The following is a 20,964-nucleotide window of genomic DNA, read 5'->3' on the forward strand; positions in this document are numbered from 1 at the left end:
GGCCTTAGAGGTATAATGAATTTGCTGACTGCACACGATGACGTATTAAATAATCTCATTTTAATAAAGTTTTAATGTCAGATAGAGTGAGTGTAAAGTACATCTGCAAATACCACAAAGTCCTCAGATATATTTGTGTAGAGTAGTGCATTACTGAGGAAAGGCATGAATAATTGCCCCATTTTCAGAGATATGCTACCCTTTGTTTCTATGCCAACCAGGATATAACTGCTCTGTCTAAGAACAACATCAATGTACACAGGTTTAGAGGATTGTGTCATTTAAGGGCAATCCATCAAATGTTTCGTCATATAATTCAGTTGCAATAAATGAGGGTTATGTAGAAGCAATGTTCCTACATCAGTTCAGAAATATTTTATTATGTTTGAAAGCATGATTCTTGACATGTCATACTTATATTCAGCATGCAGCACAGTCTAAGGGAAAAAAGTAAAAAAGAGCAGCAACCTGATCCCTCTGAAACAATTGTTCGTTCACACCATAAATGTACAGTGGTACCTTGGGTTACATACACTTCAGGTTACAGATGCTTCAGGTTACAGACTCCGCTAACCCAGAAATAGTACCTCAGGTTAAGAACTTCAGGATGACAACAGAAACCGCGGCGGCAGCGGGAGGCCCCATTAGCTAAAGTGGTGCTTCAGGTTAAGAACAGTTTCAGGTTAAGAACGGACCTCCAGAATGAATTAAGTTCTTAACCCGAGGTACCACTGTATTTCCCATTGCAGAACTTGAGAAGAACCTTAGGACAATTTAATATGCAACATAGGTATTGTAGTAGTCACCACAAATATTGTCCACTTAGTATGCCTTTCACATCACAGTGGTGATGTATATGCAAGGACCATGCATGGGTTGCATATAGATCACGTAGCTTTACCACATGCATTGTACCTTCACTAGGAAACTGACACTGGTAGTATGGGAAGCCAATTTTACTGTCTCTGCTTATGATATTGCCACAATATAAAGCTGAACCATGAGGAAGAGGCTTCTCAGCTGCTGGTATATGCCACCAGCCCAGGTAATGTATTCACGATGCAAGCACACTTCCTAGGAAATACATTCAGTGGCACTTATGAGTGAACAAGTGGGCTTCCAATCTCTTTATGCAGGTGCTCTTTTGGAGTACTAATAAGAAACCTACATCTACATCTTTTGCACCATGTAGCATATTTTATTTTCAAGTAAAGAATAGTTGTTGTTGCTGTTAAAAAAAAGCTAACAGGGTGCCCAACAAGTTTGGGGGTGCTTGAAATTTGCATGAGAGTCAAAGTTCTTTAATTTTCCAAATTTTCAGTTATCCAAATGGGGAGAGAGCAGAAGGTGAGAAATAGCTGACTGGCAACATATGTCAAAGCAGTCTTTAATATTGCACTGAGATCTTTATTGTACAGCTAGCTCTGGGAGCAGCAGAAGTTTGGGGTGGTGTGTATTTCACATCCTACAGTTCTCTTATTTCAGTCTGCAGTTTCAACTTTATGATTTGCAGGCTTAGACCTACTTAGTCCTCCTAAAATATGCATTGAGTACTTATTGGTTATTGTTTCGAATTTGAATTTATCATCTGAAGTATAACTGGTATTACAACATGCAGAATACCTGGTAAGGTAAAAGCTGTTGAAGAGTGTGGTCACAAAATGGGCTGCTGTAAAGGTGGCACGGCATGGGGGGGGGAGTGAGAAAGACAGCCAATAAGGCAGCAGATCCAGCCTCCTGTCAATATTTTCATTCCTCCCATTGCAAGGATCACCTGATCATGTTGTTTTACTTTCATGCTGTGAGAAAGGAGGGGGCGGAAGCTACTCTTCGAGACTTCCGTCTCTAGTACTGTTGTACTTTTTCTTTGATCTGTCTAGAGACAGGATGGCTGTATGAGAGCTGCTCCTCTCGTACATGTTTGTTACGTTCTTTTATTTGATTAATTGGTAGAAATAAATTAGGTATGCTACAAAACCTCCACAGCTTTGCTTCCATTTACTCTGCTGCATTTGGGTGCTCACATGAGCAGATGTGAGCCCACAGCACCAGGACCTGCTCCTCGGAAATGCTGTGTTGGTGTTCCTGCGTTCCTGTGATCGGAAGTTCGGAGAAGGTGCTCCCGTCACCCAGCCCATGCAGGCGCTGAAGACGTGGGCTGAACATGGGCCTACGGAAACCTCCAAGGAGTGCACCACAGCTGTTGTTGTCACAGTGGCAGCAGCAGTGAATGATGCATTCCTTGGAGGTGGGCTATCCCTGTGGATCCTGCTGCCCGAAGCAGCCGCCTCACCTTGCCTCACAGGTGGGCTGGCCCTGGGAGGCTTGGGAAAAGGCCTTTGGGTGGTAGTATTGTGACTTGTGGGGATGATTAGGGAGGCAGGAGAGGATATATTATTTAATGATATCCTTCGTAACTTGCACTAGCAAGTTCCATATCCTAGCAGAGTTCCAAACATCCCCCTTTATAAATTACACAGCGGTTAGCTTGTTGCTGGCTTGTCTGAGCCTCACTACTTAAGATTCCTGGTAAGATGCCTTCTAATCCCTCTTAAAAAGAATAGACATGAGAATCCGATTAAACCTAGTATAAAAGTAGTTTACTCACAGAGTCATTCAGGTACACAGATAGATCCCTGAAGGCAGGCTTAGGTTACATGACTATATACAATAGTACCTCGAGTTACAAACGCCTCAGGTTACAAATGCTTCCGGTTACAAACTCTGCTAACCTGGAAGAGTTACCTCAAGTTGAGAAATCTGCCCCAGGATGAGAATGGAAATTGTGTGCTGGTGGCGCAGTCCCATTAGCGAAAGCACCTCTCTAGTTAAGAATAGTTTCAGGTTAAAAATGGACCTCTGGAATGAATTAAGTTCGTCACTAGAGGTACCACTGTATTTATATGAAAAGTCCCATAAGGGAATTAGCAGTCACTTCTCCTAACACACAGGAACATACAAAATGGAAAACACACACTGATCAGAACATGGAGGCCGTGTGCTCCTCCACGCTAGTACAACAGACCACATACCCTCTTCAAGTCACATGTAGTGGAAGTCTGCCCCAGCTCAGGAGCAAACAGGAAGTCTTCTCCTGAGTGGTATAAAACATCCCCTAACATGTCCACTGTAGGAATGTTGTGCTTGACTGCAGTTTTACATCCCACATGACTGACCCAGCAGGCTGGACATTATCCCAACAAGTAGGCTGGGTTCACAGTTGTCCAGCATCCAGACCAAACTCTGCAATATTGGGATCACCTTTTTATAAGGCAAAACTTTTAGAAATGAAATGTTTCTTTCAATAAAGTTTTTGCCCCTTTTTTTTTTACCTGAGCTTAATGCGTTGGGTTTCTTGTGGACACAAGGATTCTTTTGAAGCCCATTTAACAACCTTTCTGAAGGATTAAATACACTCACCACAAGATGGCTCCCCAGCAGCTTTCAGTTGCATTGTTTCCCCATCCTATCTAGTCTTGCAGTGAAGGCATTGATTATCTTTTGGAAGTCTGGAGTACTACTGAGCAGCTTGTGGATTAGAGGCTTGTCTAATAAAATAATAGCTATTTTTACATTAAAGCCCTGGGGATCTCTTTGAAAGGTAATTCTGTTACTTTAATTTCTGTACCCCATAAAAGGCTGTTATCTAGTTTGTGCCTCTGTTCATATTTTTTTCTAAGAGACAAAGACTGGCTCAGAGAATTCAAACTGATTTCAAGTTTTAAGCCTCCTGCTTTTAAAGGCTAAAGCTGCTTATTCTGTTAAGATTTCCCCATTTTTTAAGTATGAGAAATTTGAATGTCATTTGGGGTTGTTTAAATCTTTTTGCTGGCCTCAGATTTGTGGAAAGCACATCTCATGCAAAGGGGCATGACTTGTGGTGGTTAGTAAGATGTGTTTTCTGGATGACATGTAATCAAATTAGATATAGATTTTCTTGATTTTAAAAATAAACTTCTATTGCATTTGTGCTTTTGTCATTCACCTTAACAAGTGAGGAGTCCAGAATGAACACAGGATACAAATGTTGATCAGATTATTACCATTTAAAAATAGCAGTGCTAGCTTGGGCAAGTTGAAGAGAGAGACTCTTGAGATGATATATGTTCTTATAAATTAAATCTATATTGGATTGCACTTGCATCAGGGATGCTTCTAACACCTATTGGCAGCGCTGCTGAGCATGAACTGTTCTGAAATAAAAAAAAGATTGGAATGTTTGCAGCTCAGATCTGTGGTTGAAAAGACAATTATCAATTTGAGTGGGATCAGTTTAAAATGACACTGATTGTAGGGGGATGTGGCAAAACCATATTGCGTTGAAGTAAAGGGTTTTTTTTTTGTAAGAATGTTTTGATAATTAAAAAAAAAAAAAAACTATTTTAAGTGATTAACTGTAAGTAGTATAAAACCCTTGTATTTTACCCCTAACTAGAGCCTTTGCCCAAATTCAGTCTCTTTTCTGCCATGCACTTACAGGAAGGAAGAAAACTCTTACTAAACTCAAACCTACAGGTTGATTGGTCATTAAAGAAAAATCATCCAGCCACTAACTCCTATTTAGGAAATGTTAACCAGTCAAACATCAATGGCCATTGTATTAAACCATCAGGAATCACAAGATAGCCACTTGACAATACAGTGGTACCTCATGTTGCGTAACCTCCAGGTTACGGAATCTTCGGGTTATGGCCGCAGCAAACACAGAAGTGTATACTTCCGGGTTTCGCTGCTCGCGCATGCACAGAAGCGCTCTGTGTGCCATGCGCAGAAGCGCTCTGTGCATAGAAGTGCTCTATCGTGTCCTGCGCAGAAGTGGCGCCTTTAGTTGCAGATTTTTCGGGGTACGTACGGCACCCCGAAATAAATTAAATCCGCAACCAGAGGTACCACTGTATACTCTTAGCAACCTCAGAAAGCAGATCAGTAGAAATGTTTAAGAAGCCGGGCATGTGCTTGGGAAAATCTATTTGGGCTTCAGCATACATTTCAATTATTTTTTTTCTCAAAACTAAAATTCACGAAAGAAAAACTAAGAAAATCATTGACATTTTCAGTGCCACTGTCTCATTAAATGAAGTGGCAAAGCCTGTTGCAGCCTAGTAGGTTGGGGGGCAGAAATTAAACTTTGTGCAGTTTAATTTTAAATGGATTTAGGGAGGAAGCATTACTGTATTATACTCTAAAAAGTATTATATGCCAGGGTTGGAGTCAGGTGTAGATCAGCAACAAAACACCCGAGGCCACTGAAGTTAACTCTTTATTCAAGGAAACAAACCACAGCTCTGGTCTAGTGGTCTCAGCAACTCTTTCTTAGGTCTTGCGAGGACTAAAGGTCCTGCTTTCCTGGTGCCCACTAGGAGATCCTCCTCTCCATGGTGTTTCTCACGCTGTGTCTGTGCACAGCCACCCTTTGCTCTGCCCATTTCATTTCTCTGCATGTTCAAGGAGACCAGGGCGAGGGGAGCTGGTTGCAGCAGGAGCGGGGAGATTCCCTGGCTTCTTCAGCAACCTGCTTCTCTGTCTCCTGGCCTTTCAGCCCCTGCTTCTGCCTCAGAGTCTGAACTGTGCTCTGCCGCAGCTTCTCCCTGTTCACTAAGCCTTGTCCCCTCTTCTACTTCTGATGCCTCCTCTCAGTCTGCTCCTTCTTGTCCCTCTGACTACTCATCATCACCCCACCACCAATCCCCTGGCTCTGAGCTTCCTTCCCCTGGGGTTTCTCCAGGGGGTTCCCCGGCTGGTGTCTCCCACTTGTCCTCTGCATCCAGCCAGTCAAGATATTATACTTCTAAGTATAGTATACTTCACAACTTGTTAGCTTCTGACGAAAGCTTAAGCCATAATAGGTTTGTGGTCCTGTAATTCTAGACTATTCTGAATCTGCTGATCATTATACGCACACATAAAGGCAAGCCATTTTTTTCATTTAAAAGCAACTTATCACTTCTACCACATGCTTGGCAGCATTCAAGAAACCTTTCAAAATGCCTCTCTTTCAGATTCCAGGAGACTCTTGATTTTGTTCAACAGAGACCCTTCATACCAACCCATAGACATCTGTGCTACCCTATGTGGTTGCCAAAACTAGAACTAAAATTGTGTGGCTTCATTCCACCAAATGGATTTTCGACATCAGCCCTAACTGGGGGGGGGGGGGCAATTACATGAGGTTGGAATTCTGCCTGGGTCAGAGGAATGTGCCACAAGCGTAGGCACCGGCAGATATTCCTGTCGACCTCCCCGCGTCTCCCAACCTCTGCTGATAAGCAGGCGAGGTCCGGCGATTCTTCTCAGATGTATGAGAGGAACACACCGTTCTTCCTCTCTCCCCTTTGGTGTCCCCAGGGAGGGGAAAGAAGCAGACAGAAAACTATTTACATCATTTATTTCTGCCTCTTACATCAGTACAGAGAATCATGTCTGCACTCAACAACAGCAAGAAGGAAAACTCCTCCCAAGTACATCCAGTACGGGTCATATGACACACACACACTGAGCTAACATCCGGTGCTCAGTACAGAATGGACTGCCCCTTTGTTCCCATGGCAACAGTCACAAACATCCTGTCTGGCTTTCCAGCCACAAGCAGCTGGCTGAGCTGCTAGAGCCTTTGCTTGCTGCAGCATTGGTGCTTTATGGTAACATACTCCCCCTAAAGTATCAATGTGTGCTGCGAGCAAAGCGTCATCCAGAGAAGAAAACAAACAGTTGTTATATTTATAACATTCCCCTGTTGTTTCAGTTCCACCCTTGGAACTACCCGCCACTGGTTTCACCAATGTACCTCTCTGGTTGTGTGACTTCGCATTACCTTGGTTAACAACTCTCTGTTGTGCCTTTGTTTCTGACTCAGACACAGCTTCAATCTGTCCTTGGTCGTTTACAACAGCAACATATGCAAGGTTAGCAAACTCCTTTGAATACCTCTTGGGTGGTACACCCTTCGTTGCTCTCTCAGACCTGCGTAAAAGTTGCTGCTCTTCTCTGCTTTCTGGTTCAGCCTCTGAACTCTCTGGAGAACCAGTACTAAGCTTAATCAATGGTTCATCCTCCTCTTCTGAGGGTCTAGTCATTACGTGAGATTTCCTCTCAATGACTGTGACAACTGAGCTGTCTGAGCTATCGCTGTCATCATCAGTACTACTGAACTCAATAAGATCAAACTCATCATCATCATCATCATCGTTTCCTGTGGGAAATGTCTGTTCTACAACCCGCTCTCGCTCTGGAGCACTCTCTAGGAACTTTGTGAGAATCACCTGACCAGATTCAGACAAAATTACTCTGTAGAGACCTTTTTCATAACCCACAAAAATGCCTCTGGCATTCTTTACACCACCTGGAGCTTCTGTTCTCACATGAGACCCGAAAACCTTAAAATAGGCAACAGAAGGTTTTCTATTGAACAGTTTCTCAAAAGGAGAACATCCCAACTCTGTTGAGACTTTTCTCAGCCACACATGAAGATAGGACGCTAGCGACTCAGCCCAATATTCATGTGGCAAATGTGAACTCAGCAATTGCGCATTCATCCCCTTTTGCAATTCTTTGTTCACTTTTACACAGACCGCCCTGTTCCACGCTTCTTGCGAGACTGCCACTTTGTGGTCTATCCCTTTTCCATCCAGGAACTTCTGAAACTTCTGTAACAGAAAAATTTGCTTCTCATCTGTGAAAAGACAATCAATGTTAGCATCATGCATACTTTTAACCTTGTCACAAAACTCCTGAAACTTTTCTAAAGTTTCTTGCGGTTTCTCCATCATATAAACCCAAGAATAATTTGTGAAACAATCCACACACACAAGGTAAAATCGTGCACCGCCTCTAGATGGTTCTAGAGGACCAATCACATCAGCATACACCCGCTGAAATGCTCTGACGACCTTCTTCGTGTTGGTCACCTTCCTGGTGCTCACACTGGCCTTGGTCACCCCTGCAAGAGAGATTTCGTTAGAAACAGAAGAATTACATTTCATGTAATCACTTTGATCAAAAGTCAACAAATACAGTCCATCTTTCTCTTTGGCAGTAAGAAACAGTTCTCCATCTTTGTAGATCTTGCAGCTTTTAGCATCATAGGACAGTTTCAGTCCTTTCTTTGCAATCTGCGATACGCTCAGCAGATTAAATCTCAGTTCTGGAACCAGGTAAACATTGCTTATAGTCAAGTTCAGACTCTCAAGATACACAGTCCCAATTCCAGTCGCTTCCAACTCTTGACCGTTGGCCTGTTTCACAGTGAAGCTTTGCTTCTTCAACGTCGAAAACAGTCCTCTGTGCGGGCACATGTGAACCGTGGCGCCCGTGTCAATTATGAACGAGTTCCCAACATCTGGCGTGGTTCCTTTCGCCATCATAGCCTTTGCAGGTTTCACCTGGCACTTGGTACGGCTTTTGCCTGACGCCTGAGGCTTCGTAGAGCTGCTCTTTGCTCCTCTTGACTGGCGCGGCTTCTTACAGTTTCGCTGTAGATGCCCAGTCTGTCCACAATTGTAGCATCGGACAGCACTCAATGCTATACCATGCTCTCCAGTAGCATCAGCAGTGGGGGAATTAGAACTCTGTTCTTCCCTCCCCCTGGCTTTTTCTTCCAGTGCAGCAAGTCTGTCGTGTTCATTCAGGACCACAGCACAAACTCTCTCCGCGGTCAGCTGCGCGGCCGGTAGGGAACCAAGCTGACTGGCAACAACCTTGTAGGTGCGGCTAAGGCTGTTTATCATCATGAAGCAAAACACTTCCTCCTGAAGACGAAAATTGCGTTCCACCATCTGTTGACGCAGAAACTTCATTTCTGTCAGGTGCGCTTGAACATCTCCATCAGGCGCAAGTCTCAGATTGGTCAATTTCTCAAAATACAGCAACGCCGAAGAACCAGCATCTCTCTGATGCGTTGTACGCAGCGTGTCCCAAACCTCTTTCGCATTTTCTAAATGCTGAACATGCACCAACTGATCATCTGAGACACACAGAATTATAGCAGTCCTGGCCCTTACATTCCGTGACTCCCAACCTCCGGTTGGTGCTGCAGGGATGGGGTTTTCAATCACATCAAAAAGCCTCTGATTCTGCAGCAGGGCCTTCATCTTTACAGACCAAGATGAATAATTGTCATTGGTCAAGGGAGAAGGGCAAGGCAAAGCTCCCCCTTTCTTGGCATCCATCTTGAAGCCAAGCCTCTTCAGCTTTCCAGCCCACACTCTCAAACAAACTGTAAAATCCAACAGTCGTTTTTTTCCTTTCTCACGCAGCAAACTGCAAGTTGTTTACAGTCTTTTGCACCTGGCAGCTAAACTCAGGCTGCTATTGAAAAGTCCCTTCCAAGAGCTCGTAAACCTTGTAGCCAAAACATTCTCTGATTTTGTTTCGCTTTCCCAGGCTCACAGTCCAGCCCCTCTGCCAGTAACTTTCCGTTACTTAGCAACAATGCATTTCAATAGGACTCCTTATCTACCACAAAAATTTGTGGAATGCAGGCTTCAGCCTTCAAGCTGCAGGCCTCTTCCTCCGGAGCTTTTGTTTTCTTTGAAACGCAGCTCCGTGAACCAGGGAATTAATCTTCCTGCGTTCACACTTTTAGCCCGAAATGCAGCATACCTTGAACTTTGTTGCTCTGGAAAACACCTCTTCTTTCCATCAGCTGTCTGTGGAGCCTCTGGCATTTCTCAGACGCTTTCCTTCTCCCTTGGAGCAGAGGAGGACAATCCACCAGCCTCTCATGCAGATGTCCGATGAATCGCAACCATCCGAAGGCTGCCACTGTTGGAATTCTGCCTGGGTCAGAGGAATGTGCCACAAGCGTAGGCACCGGCAGATATTCCTGTCGACCTCCCCGCGTCTCCCAACCTCTGCTGATAAGCAGGCGAGGTCCGGCGATTCTTCTCAGATGTATGAGAGGAACACACCGTTCTTCCTCTCTCCCCTTTGGTGTCCCCAGGGAGGGGAAAGAAGCAGACAGAAAACTATTTACATCATTTATTTCTGCCTCTTACATCAGTACAGAGAATCATGTCTGCACTCAACAACAGCAAGAAGGAAAACTCCTCCCAAGTACATCCAGTACGGGTCATATGACACACACACACTGAGCTAACATCCGGTGCTCAGTACAGAATGGACTGCCCCTTTGTTCCCATGGCAACAGTCACAAACATCCTGTCTGGCTTTCCAGCCACAAGCAGCTGGCTGAGCTGCTAGAGCCTTTGCTTGCTGCAGCATTGGTGCTTTATGGTAACACATTCCACCAAATGGATTTTCGACATCAGCCCTAACTGGGGGGGGGGGGCAATTACATGAGGTGAGCCATTCATTCATCCCCACTCACATTCTTGCTGTAGTCAAATATATACTGCATTCATGTAAAATCACATAATTCAAATGGAAGGTGTGTGCATTATGTGTCTGTCAGTTTCTGTCGGGGGGTGGCATAGCTACCCATCTGGAATAGGTTAAGGCTATTAGCTTCTTGTATTGTTTGTGTGCATTCTCTCTCTCACCAACCTACTCATAAGCCCTTTCATGGATTGGTTCAGCATTAACACACATTCCTGAAAATATTTAGACTGAGTTATACAGTTCAACAAAGATTTATTTCTGAACACACTCAAAAAGCTATTTGCGAATTCCCTTTCAAATGGAAAAAGAAAGAACTGTAGGTTGTAATATTTAGTCTGAGACACAGAACTGATGTATTGAATTAGCTCTGCTTCTTGAATGAAATGAATCTACAGAGCCCTAATTATGCAGAAGTTTCTAGCAATTGAGTCATTTTGACCACTGTACAGTGGTGCCCCGCAAGACGAATGCCTCGCTAGACGAAAGAGTTTTCCGTTTTTTGAGTCGTTCCGCAAGACGAATTTCCCTATGGGCTTGCTTCGCAAGACGAAACGTCTTGCGAGTTCTTGCGAGTTTGTTTCCTTTTTCTTAAAGCCGCTAAGTCGTTAATAGCCGCTAAGCCGCTAAGCCGTTAACAGCCGTACTTCGCAAGACGAAAAAACCGCAAGACGAAGAGACTCGCGGAACGGATTAATTTCGTCTTGCGAAGCACCACTGTATGTAGTCTTATTGCCCCCACATCCAGAAAGGAGACTCAGAACACCTTATTAAGTACAGTGGTACATTTGGTTGTGAATGGGATCCGTTCCAGAGGTCCGGCCATATCCTGAAGTTTTCGCAACCGGAGAGACCGCTTCTGCGCATGCAGCGAAACACTTCTGGGTTTGCCGCTTTTGCAACCCAAAGTTTACGTTACCCAAGGGTAGCGTAACCCGAGGTTCCACTGTAGTTAAAAAGTTATATTTATTTAATGTCCACTCAGTGTGACCAGTGGGGAGCAGAGTTTGTGGCCTAGCGTGGGGCCCCGCTGCCCTTGTGGAGCCTTGCTGTGCCATACCCTTGGGCTGGGCACCGCCTGCTCACAGACACGGCGGAGCACCCTGGGTTCCTGCCAAACCCAAATTTGAGCGGGCCAATCTGCGGCAGCCGGGGGGGCAGGTTCAGGAGAGTGGATCGGAGGGGAATAGGCTCCACTCCTCTCCTAATCTTTAAAGTGGGCCTGAGCCAGTGGCAGGAGCGCACTTGGCCCCAGAGCATTTTCCGTAGTGTAGTGGTTATCACGTTCGACTAACACGCAAATGGTCCCTGGTTCGTAACCAGGTGAAAACAGAGTAAGATTTTTTCATTGTAAAAATCAAGAGAGCTATCTGCAATGTGATTCTGTGTCTTGGCGACTGAGGGATTAGGCATCCAGACATTAAATCTGTCAGACAATACCTCAGGGTGGCAGTGAATTAAGGCCTTACCTTTCCTTACCTGCCCACACTGTGTGTGAAATAGCCAAATAATACTAAGTCAACATTGAATTTTCTACAGTGTGGAGGAATTCTCTACATGTCCATCTGGGGTTCCCCCAAAATTACTACTCAGTCTCATAAAAAGAAAATGGCCAAAGCCCAGACTATAGAGGGAGGGTGCTGAAAATGGGCACAGAGGGAGAAAGGAGGATGGAGCAGCTAGTCTGACTTCTCTGATTAGACAGATGCCCTCATATGGCTCACGGCCACCTCCCAGAGGAAGATACGACATTGAGACCCTTTCCCCTAGGAGGGGAGGGAGCAAACTCACCTCTGCCAAGGACAGGAGCAGAACAATCAGGATGCAGTGTAATCTCTAGAAATCATTAAAGGTAAATTAATTATGATGAGCATGTTATACACCATTACTCTTATTTATTCCTCAAATGGTGAACATTTCAGTATAGTGAATCCCCACCACAAAATATCCAGATGTTTTCGATGAAGAAATATGGCAGATTCCAGTTCCCGGAGTCTGCCACTGGTATTGCTGGGACAAACTACTAAATCTGTCACAAAATTCCACTTTAGACAGATTTCAGTGGCAATTCTACAAACATTTAACCTCTGAACATATGGTGACCACCACATGTTATTGCACTTTGAACTCCAACCACATGCCATAGAGATCCAGCTACACAATACTCGCAAAAGACAGTGTGCAGATGGGGAAATTGTAATCTGAATCCATCCCATGCTAAAGTACACAAAGAATTAACTATTAAAAGAGAAGGTATATGTGCAATGTTTTCTCTATCAGATTCTGGCTCATCAACTTACTGCAGAAAGTGGTGGCTTTATATTGAAAGTGGCATACATGAATAGCAGTTAACCAGGGAAGGTTCTCCCTCATTTAAAAAGTGTTTAACCTATGTGGCAATCCTCTTATGTTCAGCCTATGCACAGAAGCATGGCTTCTTTCCAGCCCATAGTTCATGGGAGTGGAAATGCCACATATATAGGGGATGGCTCGGGGGGTTAATAAAACTAATGCATTTTTTCCTTCTCATATAAATTAGTCCAAGGTGTTAACTAATAGAATCCAGGCAGTGATCTTAAACAGATTATGCTAATAAATGCCGAACCAAGAGTGTGTGGCTCTATGTAATTGGAGAGAACAAATATTTCAGCACAGCTAGCCCTGAAATTGCCTAGGTGTATGAAGTAACTTGTTGAATTTCCACAAACCTATATAAATACTGTTGAGAAAGATATGCCAATTCAGGCGCTTTGGTTATATGAGCTCTGAAACAGAGCACTGCTTATCAGTAAGGCTCCTGAACTATCAGCACCCTTGCTGGGAAAGATTTATGGCTAACCTTTGCTAGGTTGGTGGCAAATAACAGTGGGGAAATGTTTCTTACAGAACAGGCAGTCAGGTGGCTCAACATGAAATTAGATATGTTTCCAGACTTAGCAGGTAGCTGTAGGTCTGATTGAAATTCGGGATCTCAAATAACAAAAGAAAGAAAGACTCAGTACCTGGTCTATGGTCTTGCCACTGAAAAACCGCTGTGATGTTTTCAGCACTACATGCACTTCAGAGGAACAGCATGGCTTTGATTCGGTGTGGTATGTTGGTACAGCACGAGGCCTTCCACTCCTAGGAAGCAGAGCAAATGATATAATTCTCACAAGTACATTACTGAACATCAGTCTCCCCCTTTCAAGTGTCCTTCAACTGCTTTGGTGGATCCAGGCTTATAAATAAACGTCCCTTGAATAACCACAACATTTGTATTTCTGTCTTCAGTATCCCAGGGCATCTCTCTGTTGTGCCAAACAGCTTTAGAATGGAGACAAAACCAAGAGAACTCCAGTTCTTATAGGAAAACATGAGTTTCATACTGCAGCTATGGGAAAGTTCAAGCCCTATGACACCTTTTTGCAGAAAGTGCCTTGCTAAAGAGTCAGTGATAATTGGAAATGATACATTACTATCTCAGTCTGATGTTTTACAGAGGAGATATGTTGACCTCCATCCATCTTTGGGAACAACAGTGGGAGACTGTGTGATCTTGCATGATTGCACAATGCACAGGGATGCTCAGCTAATCTGCTCCCACTTCCTTCTCTTCAACCAGCATGGAACAAGGAAGGTACAATCCACTATTGTACCTATCTAACCTTTGCCAAATAGGAAAAAGTCAACTTTTGGAGGAGGTAGTCAAGCAGCAGGGAGGTCTCAATGGTGCATATGGATGGGGGACAGTTCAGTTTGCATTTAAAAGCAAACCTATCTAAATATGTGAAGCGAAACACAGCCATCCTTCAGAATTCACACTTCTCTGAATTTAAGCAAGTAGTTCTCAAGCCGAGTAACGTGTAGAAAAGTACATATACTGGGATGGATGTGCATGAAAATGAATATATTAGTGGAAATAACATACAAGAAGTCATTATATTCGGGTAAATAGAGTTGCATAAAACACATATACTATTCTTCAGAGAAAAATGTGTAATATTAGGAGAAATTTACACTAAGATACTGCTCAATATTCATGATAATATTTTTTATTGCAAAGTGAGGTGGAAATGTGCAGCACACTGAACGTAACATTGGAAAAATGAGAAACTGAAAAATTGACCAATTTGTCCGCATCCCTACTAGTCAATGAAACATTATTTCCTTTCCCTATGTGTCATTTCCATGGTCCTCAGCAGGAAATGATGCTCCCGAGCATTTCCTGCCTTTTGCAACTCCTCCCAGCTGCTAGTTATCTCTCACATAAAATCAGCAGAAAGCATGAAACCAATATAAGCAGCACGAAAGCAACATTTATTCTAATACGTCACCACAGGATCTGTTTGATGAAGGCTGCCCTCAGAAATAAATGGTAATGGAATATGATAGCATAATGTAAAACTAGCCTAAAAACTACCGAGAGGAAAAAATGCTAAGTGGCAGACATGCGAAATGCACCATAAAAACCCAAACAAAATTATGAATGAACAGATTGGAAAGCATCTCAGACTGATGATGGACTGTACTGCCCATCCATACTAGACAGGAAGAGCTCTTTTGCTTGCCACATGAGAAATGGAATATATAACTAGGCTCTAAATCAACAAGGCATAATTCTGATCAAACATGGTTAGGCTCAGGCTGCAAGTCACAGTTGAGGACATTGTCTGCCGTGTTTTAGCATCATGGACATGGGTTAGTTTAAACTCTGAATTGCAGTTTTCTTTTGAAACACTGAGATGCACTTCTTTACACATTTATATGAAGTGGCACAATATACTGCCTGATTTTAGATCTCCTTCTGCAGTAGTAAATGGTACCCAGGTGCTAGTGTGTCATATGGAAACTGTGATAAACTACTAGTGGTAATTGGGTTCACTCTAAGTATGGCACTTGCATTATCCTGGAAAGGAACTGTGAATAACATTGGTTGTTTCTGCATACTGATTTACACATATGAAATTGCAGGAGCTCGAGAAGAGACTTCAAAATATGTAGGCGTACTAAATCAGTATGCAAAAATTGCCTATTAAGAATAAAAAATATGTCTCAAACCAAATATAGTCCTTGAATATATAGAAGTATATAACCATATATCTTTAAGTGTACAGAACCTTGCAGAAAGTATCTAGGTTACAAAAATATCAGCCTCTCTGTATAATGTATTTCCATCAATTCACAAGTGTATGGATATTCCCCCTGCATGCTAGTCTCCTGAATTTTGAAACTTCCCATATAGCTTCAGCCACCACTGAAAATAAGTTCAACTGTGGGTGCTCAAACTTTGAACATTTCAATAGCTTAGCATGTCATAGCAGGACATAGTCCAAATCATATACCAACACTTTCTGTGGCAGGCAAGAGGTGATGGTAGGAGTACCCAGTGCATTTTTTTGTGTGGGGTGTTGGGGAGGGGTGAGTGATTCTACAGTGACATACATGGAAGGACACAGAAGAAAGACAGAAGTCCTACTGGATCCAGAAGCTGTCACTTGTGCAAAATGAAGCATCTAGGCTAGGCAACCTGAGATATTAGATACCTAATATTGGCCTGGTCAATAAGATCTGTTAGTGAGGCCCTATTAATTGTCCTACAGCCTTCAGAGATTTGTCTTGCTAAGGGGGGGGGGGGAGAAGAGAAGTCTCTCCCTCATAATGTCCTGGCAGTGGCGTAGCGTGGGGGGTGCAGGGGGGCCGGGCGCAACATTTGGGGGCGCGCGCTCGCACTCGCAGCTCTCTGCCCCTACCTGGCTCACTCACTCTCTCTCACTGCAGTGCTGGCTGTGCGAATCCGATCCGAGCCGCTGGGTCACCGCCCACTATGGAGGGGGTGGGTGCCAGGCGTGCGGTGCGGAGAGAGAGTGAGGGACTATCTGGGGGAGGGACAGTGCAGTGGCCGCCCAGCGCAGCGCTGAGCGTGGGAGAGAACCACACCAGACCAGACCAGGCAGCAGCAAGAAGAAGCTGGCAGCGGCGGCAGGTTAGGGGTTAGGGGGCGCAAATTACTTGCCTTGCCCCGGGTGCTGACAACCCACGCTACGCTGCTGTGTCCTGGCATTCTGTGTGACCCTCAAACTGCGCAAGAAGAGGGCTGAGGCTTAGCCAAATGATAATGTAGGTGCACAAAGGCTAGGCTTAAAGACTGTCGAAAAGGGATAGGGAAATTTTGGTCATCCAGATATTTCTGGGCTCTGACTCTCACCATAGTCACTGGGACTTATAGGAGATGCAGGGGCGTCTTACCCATAGAGGCTAGTGGCACAGGGCACCAAGTTCTAGAGGGTGCCAGAGAAGAGGCGGAGGCACCTCCTGGTATCAGCTCGCCGCCCTCACCTGCCTCCGCCACATTGCGTCAAATCAGTGCAATGCCCGGAGCCTCCGTCTGCTGGCCACCGCGGCACAAAGCATCCGGCTGAGCCGGGAGGCGCCGCGTCCATCCTCCGTCTCTTCCCCGCCAGAGGAACCACGCTCCAGCTGCTGCCCGCCTCCTCCAGCCCCACCATGGCAGTGCTGTCCTCCCTAAAAAAAGGTAAACAACTCTGGTAAATGGGGGGGGGGGGGCAGAGGGAGCTTTGCACCATGGTGCCAGATATGCTTAAGAGGCCCTGAGGAGACGGAGTCACTTGCATGAGTGAATTTGCACAAAGCTTAACTGTTCTCATACATTAAGGTTTTTTAAATTTAATTTTAGAAAAATCCATCTTATAACAATATATTACGTTACAGTGCTTTATACAACACCCTTCCTTTCATTTGGAAAAGAGATGGGACCTGCTGACCCAGATTTCTCACTCAAAAACAATAAATTTAACTGTGAATTGATCCTGCAACAAATGCATCTTTTTATTTTTAAAACTTTTAAGGTACTGTTTGAATGTTTCCCACGCATTTCCCACATTATAATAGTAATCATAATCAGTGACCCTGTTTTCTTTCCCATTATTTCCTTCTCATTGCATTCCTTTCCTTTGCTAGTTCAATTTTTCATGATATTCTCTCATGTAACGGGAGGGCGGTTCATACCAAATATGAACACTTCTTTCCCCACAGAGACTTGCAGAGTGTGAAGAAGAGAAGAAAACCTATTTCCTTTGGAGTGTTTGTTAGCTCCTTTTATGTCCTCTGCCTAATAGATGTGCTACTAACAATGAATTAATCTTACCACTATTTAATGTGAAAATTACTATATCTTGTTTTCTATCACCTGTATGTTGGAGTTGACCCAGCAATTTCATCTCACAATGGATTTAACTTTTTAAAGGAAAGAAATCAAATGTTCTATTTAGGCACTATAAATTAATTAAATTTGTGACTCAGATTGGTGTTCTCAGTTTCCCAGTAGGACACTGGTGCTTTGTGATGACTTTTATTCTAAACTAAAGCATCTCTCACCACATTTTTTTATTTAAAAACATTTTAATACAACCAGAAAAAACATAAAATGGAGAACAAGAATAGTAAGTATTATTTAAATTCATATGCCACCCTCCATCCAAAGATCACAGAGCAGCTTGCAAAATAAAAATACAAAATGATACAGATATAAAGATACAATGACACAATAAACATCCTTAAAACAAATACAGTGGTACCTTGGTTCTCAAATTTAACCTTTTCCGGAAGTCCGTTCTAAAACCAAAGTGTTCCAAAACCAAGGCCTGCTTTCCCATAGAAAGTAATGCAAAACGGATTAATCCCTTCCAGACTTTTAAAACCAACCCCTAAAACAGCAATTTAACATCTATTTTACTATCTAACAAGACCATTGATCCATAAAATGAAAGCAATAATCAATGTACTGTACTATAAATATTGTAGATGATAAATTTTTTAAAAAAATTCTTACCTGCACTGATGATAGTCATTGTTTGGATGGGGGGCTTTTATCCATTTCCACAGTCAATCAATCAATCTATCAGTAGCTGAACTGGATTCCACACAATCACAAAAACAAATGAACCGAAAAAGCCTCAAAAACGCAAAATAAATAGCAAAAACCAACGTGGCAAGCTTAATCCATGCCAGAAGTCTGTTTGTCTTCCGAAATGCTTGAAAACCAAGGCACTGATTCTGATTGGTGCAGGTGCCCCGGAAACAATAGCCGACAACTGCACTGGATGTTCAGCTTCTGAAAAACGTTCAAAAACCGGAACACACACTTCCAGGTTTTTGGCGCTTGGGAACCAAGGCGTTTGAATACCAAGGCGTTTGAGAACCAAGGTACCACTGTACATCTTCACCAAGCAGTATGGATGAGGCCATCATAGCTGTCAGCAATGGGTGAGAGATCCAGCTTTGTGTAGCTTTCAGAAAGCAAGCAAGCAAGGAGTCCCCTTTAGAAATGGGAAACATGGTTTTACAAGTCACAGAAAGAAGCAGAATAGCCATGATCCAGCCAAAGTTGTGTCAGTTACTCCATAAGGGGAGAATTCAAGGCAGTGAATTCAAGGTTTGCCATATTTCAAAAAGCAGCTGGAGGGAAATAATGTTACATGCCAGCTTCAGGACTGCAATACCTTTTCCCATGTTCCAAAGCTTCCCCCGACTGGCCCCCTTTTGCCACAGTCACCAGCAGAACAGCAAAGGGGGCAGAGGCTTCTCTGTCCAGAACACGAAGGCTTGAGACGGTCGATCTTGCTCTGTCTTCCAGAGCTGAATGTTTCATTTCCTAGGGAACCAGACGGAGAATCAGTGGCTCCCTGGCCAGATCAGGCCTGCATCTCCTTCCGATCCAGGCTACAACATCTCTTGCAGTAGTCCTCTCTTTGAGCTAGGCTAAAATTCAAAGATCACAATGTCTGTCAAAAAGAACGTGGACAGCCTGATCCTCAGCTTATGGAGTCCAGCTTCCAAGCCAACCATCACAGCAAAGTTCACAAACTTTCCAAACACAGCCCATTACATTCACTTCACACTAAGCCAGGCTTCCTCAACCTCCACCTCCAGATGTTTTGAGACTACAATTCCCATCATCCGTGATCACTGTTCCTGCTAGCTAGGGATCATGGGAGTTGTAGGCCAAAAACATATGGAGGGCCGAGGCTGAGGAAGCCAGGACTTAGCTTTCTGATGGTACATCTCCCTCTCACCCTGTCCGAGTAACATAGGAGGACTAGACAGATGTATAAGCCTACCCTATAGAAGCACACCAAATTAGGCAAATTATGTATATCCAACCAAAATAATAATGAAAGCCTTGATTCTGTCCTCACGGATATGAGTTGTACGATTCTCTTTGCCTTCATCACTGCTTCTGCTTTTCCTGTTTCTAGATCATTAAACTTACTAAGCTTTGAATGAAGGTTTTGTTTAGCTTCTAAAACATTTCATGGTGTTCCTGTTAGCAAGCTGGTAGGGAAGATCAAACCAAATATTTTGAATTCGCTTGTGAAGAAGTATTATTATAGGTGACAAAAAAAAAATACAGGGGCTGGAGATAATGTGAATTGCACTGATTATACCTTCAATACCACCATTCAAAGTGTTTTGAAATGCTGGCTAGTAGGAGGTTTGCACCTCTGCTGTTGAAAGGAGTACAAAATATCTGCTTGTAGCCAATGATGACTTACATGATGCTGAACATATTATCTATAGATAACTACAAGGAGGATCTGAACATGTCAGTGTGGAAAGGAAGCATGATTCAGAGCAATTCCATGGAGATAAAACTTTGGTATAGACTGATCTAGGAACAAATATACATTTTACTAATCTTTTCTTTACTTGCATTCTTAAAAGATGCATACAGAAGTTCCAGGAAACAACAGAAGACACACACACAGAAATAGTATTTTGACAGAGGAGGGCCGTGCTACAAAAAAGAAGAAACAATTTGGTGTCTAGGACTGCTGAACAGCCAATAATGATTCCAATTTCCTTAAGATTTTGTGCTCAGAAAGTACTGGTAGCCACATGGGGGGAAACCCACCTCATGTGGGTAATATGTGTCAACAGCATCACATATTCTCCAACAAGTCTGATTAATGGTATTATGAACATATGCTATTCACACCAGTGTACAGTGGTACCTCGGGTTACAGACGCTTCAGGTTACAGACACTTCAGGTTACAGACTCCGCTAACCTGGAAGTAATACCTCGGGTTAAGAACTTTGCTTCAGGATGAGAACAGAAATTGTGTGGGGGCAGCGGGAGGCCCCGTCAGCTAAAGTGGTACCTCAGGTTAAGAACGGACCTCCAGAACGAATTAAGTTCTTAACCAGAGGTACCACTGTATAGTACCATGTATGGATGATTTCAGTGGAATTATCTCATATATTGACCAATACAGAGAAAAGCAGCTTAATGTACCAATTTTTATTCCAAACAATGTCATCCAAGGTCTCACTCAAATCGACTTCGCATCCTTTAACTGCCTCACGTGGCTGTTCCAAAAAATGGCAGAAGTTTGAGTAAAGCAGCGGTGGGGAGAGAATGAGAGGAAAATGGCAATTTTAAACAACAGTAAAAGATTGAGTAAGGAGAGATGAAGGAACACTGTGGGGTTGTTGTCTTTTTATTTAAAAAACAACAACCAAAAACAAGTTTCAACAAAGAAATAGGAGAGATGTGTACAACATAAAAGCTAACACCAAAAAGTAAACACAGCAGAGCCTTTCCAAATGCCCTTCTTAGGATTATTAGAGTG

At 43.4% G+C, this 20,964-nt stretch overlaps 1 protein-coding gene across 6 annotated transcripts in view; it reads right to left on the minus strand.

The window, feature by feature from the left end:
- LOC308475852 (uncharacterized protein) overlaps positions 1-20,964 on the minus strand; it is a 190,017-nt gene that overhangs the window by 141,035 nt on the left and 28,018 nt on the right. For all 6 annotated transcript variants that reach the window (XR_013985391.1, XR_013985392.1, XR_013985393.1 and 3 more), the window contains 2 exons: positions 13,335-13,455; positions 12,124-12,168 (listed from right to left, as the gene is read on the minus strand). Coding sequence is in view for 2 of the 6 variants with exons in the window: in XM_081003323.1 (XP_080859449.1) it covers positions 12,124-12,168; positions 13,335-13,455 (166 nt within the window). In the remaining 4 variants the exon portion in view is untranslated. The remainder of the gene's footprint in view (positions 1-12,123; positions 12,169-13,334; positions 13,456-20,964) is intronic.

Source organism: Podarcis pityusensis, assembly GCF_964106645.2.
Source record: "Podarcis pityusensis genome assembly, chromosome: 4".
Classification (NCBI taxonomy): Eukaryota; Metazoa; Chordata; class Lepidosauria; order Squamata; family Lacertidae; genus Podarcis; species Podarcis pityusensis.